The sequence below is a fragment of the Octopus bimaculoides genome, chromosome 16 (assembly GCF_046866305.1).
Source record: "Octopus bimaculoides isolate indiv1 chromosome 16, ASM4686630v1, whole genome shotgun sequence".
NCBI lineage: Eukaryota > Metazoa > Mollusca > Cephalopoda > Octopoda > Octopodidae > Octopus > Octopus bimaculoides.
This window is the reverse complement of record NC_142943.1, coordinates 44,829,408-44,848,125: the sequence shown is the minus strand read 5'-3', so window position 1 is coordinate 44,848,125 and position 18,718 is coordinate 44,829,408. Positions and strand designations below refer to the sequence as shown.

Genomic DNA, 18,718 nt, shown 5'->3' with positions numbered 1-18,718 from the left:
TGTACAAACTGCATACTACATGGTAGTGAGATGTGGGCCATGAACAAAGTGGATACACAAAGACTAGAGAGAAACTGGTATGCTCCACTGGATGTGCAATGTCAGTGTACATGTGTGACAGAGCACCAGTGTATTGAGAGAAAAGTTAGGCATCAGAGGGATTATATGCAGTGTGCTGGTTTGATCATGTGATACAGATGGATGAGGACAATTACATAAACAGCTGCCAATCATTTAAAGTGAAGGAAAGTTGTGGAAGAGGAAGACCGAGGAAGATATGGAACAAAGTATTGAAAGACAATGGCAAAATGCCAAGCATTATGAAGGAGAATACTGAGGACCAGGTATATGGCACATTGCTGTTCTTAAGTTGACCCACCCACCACAACAGAATTGATATCTTAAAACCAAAGTGCTATGTAAAAAGCATTGGTGCTGGTGCCACATAAAAAGCACTGGTACTGGGGCTACATAAAATGCACTGTTGATGGTGCCATGTAAAAAGTACCCATTACACTCTGTGGTTAGGAAAGGCATCCAGTTGTAGAAACCAAGCCAAAACAGACTGTGGAACTTGGTGCAGCCCTTGGTCTTGTCAGTTCCTGTCAAGCTATCCAGCCTATGCCAGCATAGAAAACAGGCTTTAAATGATGATGATGATAAGAATGTGGTTTTTCACAGCAGCAGTTCCCCACTATCTGAAGCAAGAGCTGGCAGAATTGTAGGCACATTGTTCAAAATGCTTGGTAGCATTTTGTTCATCCTTTGTTTTGAGTTCCAAGTCCACCAAAGTCAACCTTGCCTTTCATCCATTCAGGATAGATAAAATAATCAACAATTGTGCACTAGGATTGGTGTAATTGACTAACCTTCCTCAAAATTTCAGTATAGTATGTGCCTGTACTAGAAACGATTACTATTTATTATTTAAGGTGGCAACCTGGCAGAATTGTTAGCATACTGGATGAAATGCTTAGTGGTATTTCGCTCGCCATTATGTTCTGAGATTAAATTCTGCCGATGTCAACTTTACCTTTCATCCTTTTGGGATCGATAAATTGAGTACCAATGAAACACTGGGGTCGATATAATTGACTAACCCCCACCTCCAACCAAATTTCAGGCATTGTGCCTATAATAGAAATGATCATTATTATATTATTATTATTATTATTATTGTTCAGTAGTTTTATTTTTATAACGTGCTTTCACTTCACTACCGAGCGCAGCTCTGTGCACCTTGGGTATGTGCTGTGGTTTGCTGTGGTGCTCTTATGTTTACTGTATTATTATTATTATTATTATTATTATTATTATTATTATTTTAACTCAGGTTTTGTTGGAACTCCTGGAGTTTTACATGCATGGTAGGCTTGCTACCTGCAGCCTACAGTACCATGCTATCTGTTCTTTTCAACTATCTAATACTTTCCTGATGATTCTGGCAATGCCAAGGAGGCAGACTTTTGCAGCAAGTTTACTGGGCCCTATATTCTCATTACTTTTATATTCCTCTTGATGCCTTCTGATTCTGTCCCGAAGGATCCAGTAGTAATTCGCATTATCTTCACCTTCAGTTTTCACTGTCAAATATGTCATATCTAAGAGGGTTTTATATATATCTATTGTTTCGCCTTCCTTCTTAACTATTTGGGTATCAAAGGGGTAAGTAAAGTCAATTATAGAACATATGTTGTTTGCCTTATCCACCACCACTATGTACAGCCTGTTGTGCTCAAACACCTGGTCTGTTTGGATTGAGAAATCCCATAGGATTTTGCTGGTCTCCAACTCAGCCACTCTCTGTGCTTTGTGCTCATACCATGTCTTGCCTCTCTCTAAACCCCACTTTTCATAGTTTCCAATCACAACTTGATGATCCACCCTGACACCTCATCACCACTGTTTTTCTGTCTCTTTCCAGCTCCATCCTAGCCACTCCCACTCACTCATCCATAATGTGAGCAGCTGTGTAGCTCCCCTACAGCAAGAAACCTGTTCTGTTCAGGCTCCCTTCTCTCACACTTTAACTTCTCATCTCCTAGCATAAAGCCATCTCTATCTCTACTTTTACATCACTCAGCTAAAAAGGTTTTAATCTTACAGGTTTCATGGTGACCTCACTAGTCCTGGTATCATGAAAAAAAAAGTACCCAGTACATGCTGAAAAGCTGTTAGCGTTAGGAAGGGCATCCACTTGTAGAAACAGTGCCAAAGCAAATATTGGAACACAATGCAGTCTTCAGACGTATCAGATCCTGTCAAAAAGTTCAATGTATACCAGTAAAGAACATGGACATTAAATGATGATGATGATGATGATGATGATATGTAATCTATAAAAAAAAAGAAGATAAAACTCCTTCCAGAGTCATATAGACTCATAGGGCCAGTTTCCTGGTGTCTGTGGTGTATATATTCCCCGCTGGACAGGATGCCAATGGAATACTCATTTTTGCCAGCTAAGTCGACTGAAACAACATGAAATGAGGTATTTTGCTTAAGAACACAAAGCATTGCCCAGTCCAAGAATTGAAACCACAATCTTATGATCATGAGCTCAGTACCTTTTATGTAGATGTACTCTTATTTAGTACAAGTAGAAAGATATATTTTTCAATGCGTAAATACTGATAGAACAGCATGAATAGGATAAAATCCTTACAGAGCAGATGTGAGTTCGATTCTCATGGCTGGTTGCTAACAGATTTCACTGCTCTGTAAGGATTTTATCTGTTATATGCTGTTCAATCAGTATTTACACGTTGAAAATAATATCTTTCTACTTGTACTACAATACATTTCAGTGCTTCAAAAACAAACTTATGCTTGTTTACATATAACATAATTTACTTTTATTTAGGTTAATTTAAAAAATCAGAAACTATAGCAAAAACATGTACACAGTATATGGTGTACCTCACACTTCCATCCCAATTCTGACATGTAGATCTAGTTGTTATTAGTTCATTAGTTTATAAACTAATAGCTTGGTAATTAAGCACTTCTTTCTGATATTGTATCATGGAGACAGTCTTTATGAGTTTTTTAAATATAAATATATTTTGTTTATTGAGGGAAATTCATCCAGTTTTGCAAATTATTAATGGGGCACTAATTGATTTAACATCTCCTGTTTATTTATTTAGTAAAATTTTGATTGTTTATTAGCTTTACATTTAATTATTTAGTTGTAAGAAACTCCTCATCATTCTCATAACAGAGACACCTACAAAGGGTACGGAACCCAACCTTGGAGGTTTAAACACCTTCTCTGTATTATGAAGAAACTGAACTTCACAGGTTATGATATTTGGAGTGATGAAGGGAGGGATATGCAGTGATCTATATCTGGAAATTTCTGGTGGGACTACACTGAACTTTGGCATTGAAAACTATGTACATCATCAAATTGGGCACCATTGCATTTTTCTGCAATTTCTCTCTCTTCCTCTTCTCCTCTCTCTCTCTTTCTTTCTCTCTCCTTTTTTGTCCCTTTCTCCTACTCTCCCTCCTCTCTCTCTCTCAAGGTACCACAACAGCCCAGGTTTTAAAAGATAACACATCTTTCATATTCCTCAATAGTAAAAGGATTTTGATTTGAATTTCCAATCATGATTTTTCATCCATTCAATCAACTGATCTACCAAATTCATTGATTTGGCATGTAAGTGGCAGAGTATTCCACAGATACATGTAACCTCAATGTAATACTCAGGTGGATCAGTGTAACACAATCTGTGACATGGCTGGATTGCTTGATGGGCTTCCACACAATTTCCATCAATCCTATTTCACTCAAAATATATAGTCCTGACACTTGCCCAAGATATCACTGAGCAAAACTGAACCCTGGATTTCATGATCAGGAAGCAAACTTCTTAGCATTCTACCATATTACATAGGCTGCAGAGGGGCTAGCATGGGACTGCCAGTGATGGAGAGCACTGATGGACCTGGTCAGCTCTATTATGATGACGTCTCTGGGACATCTAACGGGGGATGAGCCCAGCCCCATCAAGCTTGAGCATGAAGCAGCAGCAGTAGCATACTGTGCCCACATTCTTTCTCAAAACGTTTAGTAAATACGAGGAGTAAATGTCAGCTCTTTCAAAAATGACTGGGATCACCTCTTATCCAACCTAGCCTGTTGCTGTCGATGTTGCTCTTCTGCTTCTAAACAGGAGACATTGATGACAACAGGAGACATTGAGCTCTCTCATTCAATAAATACTGAGGGAAATACTGAAATAGATGTCATGGCATAGGTGCAGATACGGCTGTGTGGTAAGAAGTTTGTTTCCCAACCACACGGTTCTGGGTTCACTCCCACTGTGTGACACCTCGGACGAGCTTCTTCTGCTACAGCCTTAAGCCAACCAAAGCCTTGTGAGTGGATTTGATTGACAAAGACTGAAAGAAGTTCATCGTATGGATGTGTGTTTGTGTGTGTGTCTCTTTGTATCTGTGTTTGTTTGTCCCCTCCCCACCTCTTGACAACTGGTGTTGGTATATTTACACCGCTGTAACTTAGCGGTTTAACAAAAGAGACGGATGGAATAATTACTAGGCTTAAAAAGTAAATAAGTACTGGGATTGATTAGTTCGCCTAAAATTCCTTACGGCAGTGCCCCAGCCTAGCCACAATCTAATGGCTGAAACAAGATCAAAGATGGCATTACTCTGTCATAATCACAACTGAAAGAGCGGAACAATCAAAGTCAATGGGTGCCTTCTTTCCATTTCTTTTTCAAAGAGGGCAAGAAATGAAAGTGAAGACTACCGAGAGAAGGAGCGAAAGAGAAAATAAGAAAAGGATGAAATGAAAGAGTGCACTATTGAAAGAGATAGAGAGAATACATTCCACAAGATTGAGTAATTTAAGGGGGAAGTTATCGATACAGTGACGACTGTTGCGATGTATAGTTATCTCAGTTATCTCCCCTGTCATGATGGCGACTCGCCAACAGACAAACACTTGGTGACAATCCGTTACTGACACTATGTGTTGCTGATTGTGAAGAGAAACATTAGAGGTTATCAAGTATCTTTCACCATCCATTCTGTACTAATTACCCTCTCCCTTATTTTCTTAAACCATGGCCGATGTTCCAGACAGGTTGTGTTATGTGTACAGTTGTGACCTGGACGTTAATATCGAGATAAAAATGTAAGTCCCTCTCCTCTGTTGCTCTTTCTCTCACTATTTGTCTTTCATTCTTCAGTTAAACACGTCTCCTTCATTTTTATCTTATGGTTCTTGTTTTTCACTTTATCCTGTATTTCTGTCTTTATATTATTTTCTGTAAAATCATATCTCTTGTCTCTTTCTGTATGTGATTCACCATTTCTGTACTAATGTGGCTACTCCCTCTATCTGTGTATGCGTATAATTATACACGCACATATATTTATGTAAATAATATTTGTATGTATACACATATATATGCATATGAGTGAGGGTATGCATTCGTGTGTGTGTGTGTATAAATACTTAACATCAAACTGAAGGATTACTAAATCCTTTTTAGTAGAGTACCTGTTTATTAAACTCTTACAAAGAAAGGGTTGATAATAACTTCGAAGTTTCGGTTTCTTGCCTCTCTCAGATGGCCTCATACTCTCGCATATATATATATATATATATATATATATGTGTGTGTTTACATTTAGAGCGTAACTTAGAAACATTTAGTAGTTATATATATGTATATAAAAGATTTTATGTTTACTTATATCCATAATGTTATTGTTATTATTAGATAGCGGTAATATACTCTTTTACTCGTTTCTTCGAAAACTGCGACGAGACACTTTCCGTTAAGAAACAATCCATTGTCATTTATAGTCTAGGTATTCCACATTATCTACCATTCTATTATCTACCATTCCTCTAATTAACCAACTACCTTACCGTTTATATGTTTTTACAAGATCAAAACTCTAGGCAAACGAAATCCTTATTTTCTTTTCATTATCGAAGGATAGTTGAGTATTTTTTAAGTCACTCCCGATGCAATTATTTTGGGGTGGGACCTTTTTATTCATTTCGTCTGTTTATTCATATAATTTATTTTACTTTACCATTAAAAAAATTCTTCATGTTTGAGTTTCTACTTCGTTTAGTCAAAACTATATACTTTATTATTATGGTGGTGAACAGGCAGAATCGTTTAGCGCGCCGGACAAAATGTTAGCGGTATTCCTTCCGGCTCCTTTACGTTCTCAAGTAAAATTCCGCCGACTTTGCTTTTCATCCTCTCGTTGTTGATAAAATAAAGTGTTTGGATTCAGTTTTGTCGACTATTTCCTCCAGTAAATGTCCCGGCGTTGTGCTTTGGGTTAGAAAAAGTTATTATTTTCATTGAACTTTTATAATTGCATTTTAGTGATATTATTAAAAGCTACTGAGATTTAACTATCACGCCTCTGTCTCAAGTTTTGTTTATTATTTTTTTTTCTGCCTTAATATATTTTGCGATTCGTTGATATCAAATAATTATAATCCTTTCTACTATAGGCACAAGGCCAGCAATTTGGGGGGAAAGGGAGAAAGTCAATTACATTAACTCCAGTACTTGACTTTATCGAATCCCGAAAGATGAAAGGTAAAGTCGACCTCGGTAGAATTTGGACTCAGAATTCAAAGAACCGGAAGAAATGTCTCTAAGCCTCTTGTGCAACTTGTTAACGACTCTGACGGTTCACCACCCTATAATAATTCTTTCTAATTTTAGCGCAAGGCTAGCAGTTTTGGGTGGAGGGATTAGTCGATACCATCAACCCCAGTACTTGGCTAGTACGTTATTTTATTTGTTCCGGATGGATGAAAGACAGATGTCCTAGGTGAGCTTTGAGCTCGTAATATGTGTGTTCTTCCTTAAAAGAGTAGGATGTGGTTTGAGGGAGATTTGGTTGACAGTAGTATGATTTGAACGTTTTAACTGTCTAGGAATGAAACAGTATATTTATGATATTTAATCTAACACTTTGATTTCTGGTAACTAGCTCTTCTAGTCTTTTTCTTTCTATCCTTCATTATGTAGGACAATAGAGTGGAGGGAGGTTTGGCTGTTATTTCTAGCAAGTTGAACGACCATAATATCAATGTTATTGTTGGACAGCATGAGTAAAAACAGTTTCAGCAGATCTGTGTTTCACAAGTAGCTGTAGTTCAGTCCAAACATCCAGATATAGCTGCATAATTTAGCAGTTCATTTTGCAAGTGCAAAGCTGTGGGTTCAATTCCACTTCACAGTGGACAAGTATCTTCTGCCTGCCTTTCTCTCTTTGTCTAATCCATAAAAATAAAATAACTGTAATCATCCTATTTCTATTATGGTCATAAGAGTTACCCCTTAAAATACAAGATCCCCCATTTTAATTATGTTACTTTTCAACTTGTGTTGGGTAAAACATTTAAATGGTGAGGCTCTGGCTTGGGCCCTTACAGGAGTACGGTGTTACCTCTACTCCCAGGTTCACTCCTGTCCAGGGGGGAAATACCTGGCATACAGGACTTGAATGAGGATTGGCTCTTAGACATATCACACAGACTTATGATAGTGTAGATATACCTGGATGTCACATAAACCAGTCTCCATTGAAAAGCTACATAGGTCCTGTACCTCAAGGGTAAGTTTGAAAGAGCAGAAGACAAGCAGAGCAAACTGTAAATAGAAGGGTAAAAGGCAGCAGTAAATCATAGCTGTATTTTTCCCCAAGAAAAACTCCATGAATCTTCAAACTTTGGCATGAATGTCCATGATTACCAATGTCTACAAAATATGCATGGCACATGAAGAGAAACAGAGAGAGTGAGAGAGACTCTTACACTGGTTTTAGTCATTGGACTAGGGTCATACTAGGTACACTAACTTCAAGGTTATAGTCAATTATACCAGCCCCAGTACATGTAGACTATTTTATTGACTTCAGAAGAATTGTGACTTAGATGGGATTTGAATTCAGAATGTGAGGTAACTAATCGAAACACCAACAGTTAATCTGTCCTATGATCTGCTGATTCCAGCATCTCTCTACTGCCCTAGTAGAGTGTTTGTTGATTTATTTAGCTACTCCACCGATCTGCTCAATTGAGTACACAGGAGTTCTTTTCTTCTGGTTACTCCTAGTGATTAGTACAATAAGTAAATGCTTTGTATTGTGACTTTCACAACCCCATTTGAGATCCAACCAATGTATGCCTTGTCATCTTCATGGATTATTTTATTTCCTTCTGGAATTAAGTGACCAGATAGTGTAATATGAGGTGGTCTGTGTCTTGTAGGGATACCTGATATACCAGGTATATAAAACGGGGATTTACTATATTGTCACAGATCCTTTGTGCTCCCTCCCCATACTTCCTAGAACAAATTGCAGGCTTATTCCTGGCTGTACCAGCATTGGGTGGAAACTGCACCTAACATCCAAATGCATCCCTTGTAAACCTACATGACAGACAATCCAGTGTGATTGTTATTTCAAACCCCTTTCATTTTGCAGTTTTTGTGATCTTATTCACCAACCTGTATTTGTATTTGACTCATAGTTGCTTCTGATAGGACTGAGCCAATTCTTCCTGATATAAGAGATACTTAATGACTGTACCCTCATTGATGCAGGTTAGCTAACACTTTGCCATGGCCTGGCCTCTGCCTGTTTACATACATCCATTGGTTAGATAATAGAAACTAAACAATGGTTCACTGGAGATCCCAACCAGGTTCCCACCACCGGAATAATGTTCCCTCCATTCATCTCTTCACACTTTCTTAACTCTTTTGTTGCCATATTCCTATTGAAATACTTTGTCTTTGTTTCAATTTTTGAAGATAATGAAGAATGTAGTAAAATAATTTTGTCTTTATTAAACTAGTCTTTAGAACATAAATTTACTTTAAAATTTTGTAGGAAGAGTTTATTGTAGATCACTTTAAAGCAAGAAGTTTGTATCATAAGACGAGAGGTAATCTCAGGTGGGTTGGGATCAAAAGAGTTAATGTTATCCTTCTACTGATTTCTAAAATGGTCTTCTTGACTTTAGTGTTGAGAACTATGTCAATCAAGAGTGTGACAGTATTTGTATCTTTGATACACTGGGACTGCTAGCGAGTTATTGTGGTGTGGCAGCTAAAGTAATTCAATGACACTGAAAGAGGAGTCAGCTGAGATTCAATGATGCAGAGCCATCAGAAGGAAACGAAAAGAAATGCAAAACTAAGGGTAATGTCTGGATAGGGACATTAGTCTTATTCCCAGACCCATGTTTCCAAAGATTCATGAAAATTATAAATGTAGAAGTAGAACAACAGAATGGTTGCTGTAATGAAATACTACCAGATTTAATGAGTGAATCAACCGCCATATGAGGTAGAGGGTAACTCTTTTGATAATAACAGGAGAAATTTCATGTCCATTAGAATTCGCGTCACATCTCTGCTGAGGAAATTAATGAGTTATTAATTTTATAAAATTAAAGGCAGCATAAAATTACAGTCTTAGGACTTAAACTTTTCTTTTTGTTTCAGTATAGTTATTTTTTGTTTTTATATATATATATATATATATATATATATATATATATGAGAAAGAGAGAGAGAGTATAGGCTACATCTGAAATAAATGACAGGGTGGTCACAGCTGTGATGTCTTTAATCCTAGCTCTGCTCAATCAGGCTTCACTGGATGTCAAACTACTACCTCAGAATTTATGTTGGATGATGTTAGTAATAATGGTTTCAAATTTTGGTACAAGGCCAGCAGCCTTTTATAGGGAAGTACAGTTAGTTAGTTACATTGAAGCCTAGTACTTGACTGGTACTTTATTTTATCTATTCCAAAAGGTTGAAAGACAAGGTTGACCTCATTGGAACACAGAAGATAAAGAGCTGGAAGAAATGTTGCTAAGCATTTAGTTCAACACACTAATGATTTTACCAGCTTACCACTTTGTTTCAAATTTTGGCACAAAGCCAGTCCTTTTAAAGAGTGGGGTTAGTCAATTACATTGATCCCTGGTGCTCAACTGGTACTTATTTTATTGATCCCTAGAAGTATGAAAGGCAAAGTTGACCTTGGTGGAAACTTGAAATGTAAAGAGCTGGAAAAAAATTCTGCTAGGCATTTTGTTCAAAACACAGATGACCCTACCAGCTCATTGCCTTAAAAAAAAAAATAATAATTTCTAACATCAACACAAGGCTACAGATTCATGGGGGTGCAGCTAGTTGATTACATCAATCTTCAGTACTTGATTACTGCTTTATTTTATTGAACCAAGAAGGAGGAACAGCAAAGTTGAGTTTAGCAAGATTTGAACTCAGAATGTAAAAAGACATCATTAACTACCACAAGGCATTTTGTACAGCACTCAGTAATAGTAACCATTTCTTTCATTATCACAGTGGTGCCATATAAAGGGATATTACATGACAATGGTAATAATGAGTTTTAAGGTCATTACAATACCATACAGTATGAAGGAAGATGAATGGCTAATTTATTGAACTTCATTCTCTTGGTACTTTATTTAATCATACTTATTTTATCAATTTCCAGAGAGATGAAGGGCAAGCAATGATTACAGTTATCTGTTTATTTGCTACAAGAACAAAATAAACAAACAGGTCTTCCCAGCAAGACCACAGTCAAATGACTGAAACGAGTAAAGATAAAATGATAAATAAATAGAAGATAAAAAAAAATAATAAACTGATATTCATCTCTCAGAGGTCAGTAAAATAAAGTATCAGTCAAGTACTAGAATCAATTTAATCAACTAAACCCCTCCTCCTTCAAGTTTCTATCCTTGTGGCTATGTTAGAAACAATTATTGTTTGATATATCATTAGTGGTGAACAAAATACTTTGTGATATTCAATTATAGATCTAGATCATCTTCCCATTTGTATTCTCACCAAAATTGACTTTTGCCTTTCATCCTTCCAGTGTTGACAAAATAAAGTACTTGTTAAGTACTGAGATCAATATAATCGACTAAGCTCTCCTCCTACATTTCTGACCATCTGGCAGAATCATTAGTGTATGGGGAAAATGCTTAGTCCCATTTCTTTTGGCTCTTTACATTTTCCATTTTTAAATCCCACTAAGATCAGCTTTGCCTTTCATCCTTTCAGGGTTGATATAATAAATACCAGTTGGATACTGGGGCTAATGTAATTGACTAAAGCCATCCTTCCAAAATTGCTAGTCTTGTACAAAAAGTTGATACCATTATCATTCAAGACAGCAAGCTGGTGGAATTATTAATACTGGTGGAACCTGTGAATATTTCATGGAATTAATGGTAAACTTATTGGGTTATTACTGAAAATTTTATCCAAAAAGCCTGAAAGCATAGCCTGTGTTGTGTCTGTATGGGAAAATAGTCACTCATCTGTTACTCGTTGAAAAGTGAAAGAAATTGGAATACGATGATTACTTAATGCACTTTATTTATATACTTTATATACAGTTTTATAGACTTAATACACAGCACTCAAGATAAATATTAACTCTTATTTTCCCATTTCCCCCATAAACAAAAAACAATATCCTGTACATATGATACAACCTTTAGTTAAATGGCATATATCTGTCATATAAATAAGTGTGAATATTTCACAGAATTACACTTATGTGCATGCGTTAAGTGAGAGGTGATATAAAAAAACTTAGTTCAATTAAAAAAAAGTTAATCTGTCTTATGCTCTCTCTCTCCCCTCTCCCTATCTCCCCACTCTCTCCTCTCTCTCCCCTCTCCTTATCTCTTTAACATCACCACTCTGCTAAAGTTATATTTCTAACTCTCCTGTACCTTCAACTAACTTTTTTAACCATGTAATAAATATTACGTTCCCCCCTACCTCACACCATGGATGCTTCTCTCACCCTCTTTCTTTCTCCCTCTTTCCGTCTCACTCTTCACCTTATCCTCTTTTTCTCCCTCCTTTTTTCTTTCTCTTCTCTTTCACTTCAATAAATCACGTGAAAGCGTTACAATTACATTCCCTCCACCTCACATCATGCACTCTTCTCCCTCCTTCTTTTTCTCTAATCACATGAAAGTGTTACCAACGGGCTAAGTAACACAATGACAAGCAGAATTATTATAAGATGTTGAGCAAAATTTGAAACAATAATGAGTAGTAGTAGTCACTTACATCAGCTCCAGTATTCAACTAGTATTTATCTTGAAATATCCTGCCATGGTCAATTTTACTCCTCCTCTTCCTCCTCCTAAATTTGTGGCTTTGTACCTGTGTCAGGTATTATTATTGCAGAAACTGGACTGTATCATTATCATGGCAGACAGAATGCCTAGCAGCATTTGGCCCATCTTTACATTCTAAATTCAAATTTTGCTGGGGTTAACTTTGCCTTTCATCTTTTCAGGGTTGATGAAATAAATGCTAGTTGAGCACTGGCTATCAACTAGCTCCCTCTCCAAAATTTAGTATTATTATTAAGATTTTAAAAAAAAAATTATTATTAATTATCATTAAGTTTGCATAAGCTAGACATGTTGAAGCAAATGCTTCCATCATCATCATAATAGCCACTTTTTAATGCATTCATGAGTCAGATGGAGTTTAATTGCAACAGATTTTTGCCGTTGGATACCCTTCTTGTTGCCACCCTCACATGTTTCCAAGCAAGGTAATATCTCCCCAAGGCAAGACATATTTTCAGGGAAAGCTATAAAAAAAATAAACAAATTGAGTTTAAAATTTACAACAGCTATTTCAGTAGAATTTTATTGATGTAATTTATGAATACATCAATAAAATTCTACTGAAACAGCTGTCTTAAAATTTTAAACCCTATCTGTGTTCTACACCATACTTAGAACCAGCCCTGCATCAGCTCTACAGTTTAAATTTGATTTGGTACTTACATGTCTACAGTATCCTACCAACACATGGTACATTGATGGTTGTTTAACCTCACTGTTATAAGATGCTAATGAATCCTATAACTAATCTATATATATATATATATATATATATATAATTGATACTGGTGTTGATGCCACATAAAAAGCATATGTGTTGGTGCCATGTTAAAAGCACTGGTGCCCCATAAAAAGCACCCAGTACACTCTCCAAAGTGGTTGGCATTAGGAGAGGCATCCAGCTGTAGAAACCATGTCAGAACAGACAATGGAGCCTGGTGTGGCCCCTGGCCATACCAGCTCCTGTTAGACCGTCCAACTTGTACCAGCATGGAAAACAGATGTTAAATGACTTTGATGACGATGATGAATGGGCTCCTTTCAATTTCCATCTACCAAATTTACTCAAAAAGCTTTTGGTCAGCTCGGGACTATAGCACAAAACATTTACCTAAGGTGCCATGCAGTGGGATTGAACCTGAAACCATATAGTCAGGAATCAAATTTCTTAACCGTACAGCCTCACCTGCATCTTGTGTGTGTAACATCATCTTTCTATCTTGTAGTGGGAATTTATCTTGTCAAGATAAATTCCCACTACAGTCAGCTTTGATGTTTCACACCATCAGAAGTATGAAATAGGAGTAGTTGTTGTTTAGCTCTAGGTCAGTCTTGAGTGGAATAAAGTCTGTAATGTGAAGAATTTTGAGCTGAATCTTGAGAATGGTGTGCAGATGGAAGGTGTGAAAATAATATGTTGTTACCCAGGGGACCTGGTGAATGGAGTAGTAAAAGTGATGCAAATTAAATATTCGTGGAAGTAGTAGTTTCAGAGATTGAGCGGTGTGCTAACAAGGGTGGGGTGTCACTGAAACTGAACACTTTTCTAATAATATTTTTTTAAATAAATATCAGTTTTTGGTGGAAATGCAATGTCAAATACAAAACATTAAGCACATTTGTAATTAGCCTTCATACTCTCCCTCATATCATAACATACGTGTGCATGTGTGTTAATATAACCATATGTTACTTGTACAGCAAAGAAGACTCTTTCTACGTTTATATTTCAAATTGAGAAATCCATTGTTCTATATTTACTAGCAAATAACCTGTAAATAAAGTACACAACACTAAATTTCTCAACTTGAATACAAATTTGATGCACAGGATCATATTCTGTAACCAATAACATTGACAGGAAGAACAACTCCTTCTGGAGAAGAATAAGAAAGACATGGCTGAAAATTATGCTGGAGCAGATGAGGGCAAGGAGATTAGTGATGGGGTGGGTAGTATGAAATGGAGAAGGCTATCATAGCATCTGATTCCCACTTTTGTTTTAACAGGGGAAAATGGCCTTTGTTAATGTGTGGAGATTGTCTGCAGCAAATAGTTTGTGGCAGATTTCCTAGAGTTTGATAAATTTGTTATAAAGACTGATGTATCTGACATTTTAGACTTTGCCTTCATCTGAGAGAGATAATGTGGAGTGTCACTCCAATAATAGCAAAGTCTAAAATATTAAACACCTCACTACTCAGTCATTTGCTTTATTAGACTTCATGGACTCTCCCAATTTAGCAGCCTTATGATGAAAGGTTAGATACTAATTTTTAGTAGTATCTAGGACTACATATCTAATGTATCATTTAACCCTGTTGTACTGTATTCCTGCTAAAGCAGGAATAGGATCAACATCATATCTACCAGATTTTTGGTAAAGCAGTAATGAACAGCACACACAGAAAAAGAAGATGCAGTTGATTCTGCCCATTAGTTTGCCTGCAGTCGTTACTCTTGAGCCGTATATGTAACTATTTATTTTTTTGCTGAGGAGCCCAGGTCTGAGAGGGTTAAGAAGGCAAGATGATTTTTAAGAGAGGTTTAGTTGCTATTTTTAGCCAGCTGAGTGACTGCATAGAGAGTCTTCATTGACTCAGTGGTAGCAGAGGGATTCCCTGATGAGTCATAGTAGTGATGACAGCAGGGGAAAGGTAGGGGAGGAGATGGTTCTATAAGGTGAGAGGTGGGTGCAACAGTGGGGAAGAGATGACAGAGTGAAATGGAAGGTGATGGGGAAAGATGGTAGTTAGGTGAGGGGTTGGTGCCACAGTGGAGGAGAGGTGACACAACAATGTGTGAGATAAGGAGAGAGACGGTACTGTAAGATAAGAGGCAGAGCACAGTATTGAACGTTTGTGAAGATGGACAGCTAGCTAGTTCAGAAGACCAGGAACTGTTTGTAGTGCAGGAGAAGAGAGCAAGAGATGATACAGTGGCATGTAGTTAAGTAGTTTGCAATGCTATGGTTCTCATTTCAATCTCACTATGCAATACATTGGACAGTGTCGGCTATCATAACCTGAAGTCAGGTCTAGCATTGTGAAAGGAAATGAAGAGATGGAAATTGTATGGAAGCCCAGTGATGATTTTTGTTTGTTTGTGGGAAGTATACCTAACACATTCCTCAGTTTAATATCACCACCTGGTCCCTGAATGTCTTTATCAGAATCTACTCTGTTGCAAGCATTCAAACCAGGGTGTCCAGTTTTAGGGTCACCCATGTGTTGTAGTTCCTTTCTCTCTTTCTCTACAGCAGTCTCAAATGTTCAGGAAAGGTGACAGAGTTTGCCCTTCCCCTGCTAAACTATTTTTAAAAAAAAAAGCCAACATGGGCACAAGCATGGCTGTGTGGTTAAGAAGCTCACTTTGCAACCAAGTGGTTAGCTGTTCAGTACCATTGCATAACACCTTGGGCAAGCCCCTTCTATAACCCCAGATGGTTATAGGACAATTCATCTCTGGTTATTTCGTTGTCAGTTAATTTGTTCCCAGTCAATTCATCGCTAGCCAATTCATCCCAAAATACCCTTAAATGTGATTTTGAGTTTAAAACAATCACTTTAGAATTAAAATTGTCATTGGACAGTTTTACATTTTTTTTTTTTTCCTTTCTTTAAATCCCTCTATCTCTCTCTCTCTCTCTCTCTCTCTCTCTCTCTCTCTCTTTCTTAAGTATCTGCGTTGAACAGTTTACAAACAAACATTTTCAGGCAAGTCGACTTAAATTTATTTTATATGCCTACTCATCAACATGACAATCTGCAAGACCATAACTTCAGAGAAAGGAAAAAATCTAAGTGGTTGATCAAGGAAATTATACATATGCAGTCTGATCAATAAGTATCCAGACTGTTGCCATAGTGATGAAACTAAAGCATGCAGAGTAAAGCCACTTGGCAAAGATTGACTTTGACCACTGCTGTGCATATGCACTAAATTTTAATGATCTAGCTCACTTCCATTGTTTACAGCCATGCTTGGAAGGAAGGTATGTAGCATGTGATCTTCACATTGACCATGACAGAGAAAGTTGAGCAGAGAAAAAAAGAAAAAAAAAAGGAGCCCAGTCTGCTCCCACAGAAGTCATGGACCTGGTTTTATGTCAGAGTGTCCTTCTCCTAGAAGAGTTGCCTTCACTTGGATAATGGGCCTCGTCTACCCCACATATTAAAAAAAATTTTTTTAATTTTTTAAATACATAGAAAAACACATAGATACATAAAAAGTAAATATTAAAAAAAAATAGTAAATAAAAAAAAAAAAATTTTAATATATATATATATATATAAAAAGAAATGCATATAAAAATATACACACAGCACAGCACAACAACACGCGCACACAGAATTTAAACACACACACAGAAACAAACATTGTTGGGTGGACGTTACTACACAGTAGTTCTTACGTCCTTTCATACATACCTACATACATACGTACGTCACTGCCAACAACATTCTTGTATAAAAATAATAAATTTATATAATACAGCATGGCCACAGCTTTAGGGCTGAAATGTATAAAAGAATAAATGTATGGAGTAATCCTTCAGATTAATGTAAAATTGTTTTTATTATAACTGAACATAAAAACATCAATATGGGCAAAGTTCAAAGAGCTTCTACCTTTGTTAGTTACAAATGGCCTCTCCCTCAGAGTGAAAGGCAGATTGTATGATGCCTGTGTGGGAATAGCCATGCTACACAGGAGTGAAACATGGACTGACTGTGATTGCAGAGGATATGCGAAGGCTTGAAAGAAATGAAGCTAGTATGCTTCGCTGGATGTGCAGTGTCAGTGTGCGTGTACAACAGAGTGTAAATGCCCTGAGAGAAAAATTGGACATAAGAGGCATCAGATGTAGTATGCAAGAGAGAATATTGTTATGGTATGGTCATGTCATGTGTATGGACAAGGACAGCTGCATAAAGAAGTGTCGATCTCTCACTGTGGAGGGAACCTGTGGGCAAGATAGACCCAGGAAGACATGAGACGAGGTGGTGAAGCATGATGTTTGGATGTTGGGTCTAATGGAGGCAATGACAAATGAGCGAGAACTTTCGAGGTTTTCTGTACTTGAGAAGACTCATCAAGCCAAGGAGATTCAGTTGTGGACAGTAACACATAAAAGGCACTTGTGCTGGTGACACATAACTGGCATCTGTGCCAGTGATAAATAAAAAGCACTCACTACACTCTTGGAGTGGTTGATGTTAGGAAGGGCATCCAGCTGTAGAAATCAATCTAAAATCAGAATGGAGCCTGGTGCAGCTCTCTAGCTTACTAGTTCCAGTCAAACCATCTAATCCATGCCGGCATGGAAAACGGACACTAAATAATGGTGGTGGTGTGTGATGTTTGTGTCTGTTTGAAACCCTGTGAAAGTGCATAAGCTTAGTGTTTAGGGTATTCAGCTCATGATATTATCACGGGTATTATCATTATTATGATAAGGTTGTGAGTTCAATTCATGGCAGTGCATTGTGTCCTTGAGCCCTTTGTGTCCTTATTTCATGTGACTCCAGTCCACTCAGCTGGCAAAAGGGCCAGCCTTTTCACTCTGTGTCCTGCTGAATCTCCTCAAGAACTACATTATGGGTATGCATGTTTGTTGAATGCACAACCACTTGCATGTTAATTTCATGAGCAGGCTGTTCCATTTATTGGATCAACAGTGCCAGTTTGAGCCTCAACACCACTTGACAGGTGGTGTTAGTTTGTTTACATCTCTGTAGCTTAGTGGCTTGACAAAAGAGACCAATAGAATAAGTACCAGACTTAAAAAATAAAAAATGCAATCAATTTGTTCAACTAAAACCTCTCAAGGCAAGTGCCCCAGCATGACTGCAGTTCAGTGATTGAAACAAGTTAGAAGATAAAACATATGTTAGTGAGCTAATTGTTGTTATTGTGTATTAGGTGGGTAAGAGCTTGTTAATCAGTTGGATCACAAATTATTTAGAGAAGAAAGGAGTGTGTATTTTAGTATACAACAGCTGGTCTCTGTCTCTGTGTAGATTTGTTATATGGGTCACACCTGTTCACTTTAGGTCAATGACTGTTCAAAGCTGAAATAATGTTTTCTGGCCCTAAAGAGAAACGTCAAGCCTTACTAATTACAAGTTCAATTGTTATTGATATTTGGTCACCCAGAAATATCATCAGAGACTGCCAGCCCCAATATTTGTAACATTTGTTGACAAATGTTGCAATGTGTGGGTGGAAAACTGAGCTTCCTGGACAAAATATTTGATTTTCAACAATAGCAATTTCATTTCTCTTACATAAGTAATAACGTGTGACTATGGAGGAGAAGTCTGCATCCCACCTACTTGATTTCAGGTTCAATCTCTCTGAATCTAAAGAACTACATTGTAAGGTAGGTGCGAGAGGCCAAGTCTCGCCAGATTGAGCATAATACAGTGAGGATATTAGGACCAGATATGGCTGGTTAAATGCCAGCAGGTTAATTAG

At 37.2% G+C, this 18,718-nt stretch overlaps 1 protein-coding gene across 1 annotated transcript in view; it reads left to right on the top strand.

Annotated features, from left to right (window-relative positions):
- The first annotated feature begins 4,946 nt into the window (after nt 1-4,946).
- The window catches only part of LOC106868964 (phosphatidylinositol 3-kinase catalytic subunit type 3), a 72,530-nt gene continuing 58,758 nt past the window's right edge, over nt 4,947-18,718 (top strand). The window contains exon 1 of the mRNA XM_014914439.3: nt 4,947-5,170. Within this exon, the coding sequence (XP_014769925.2) occupies nt 5,100-5,170 (71 nt within the window). The 5' untranslated portion in view covers nt 4,947-5,099. The remainder of the gene's footprint in view (nt 5,171-18,718) is intronic.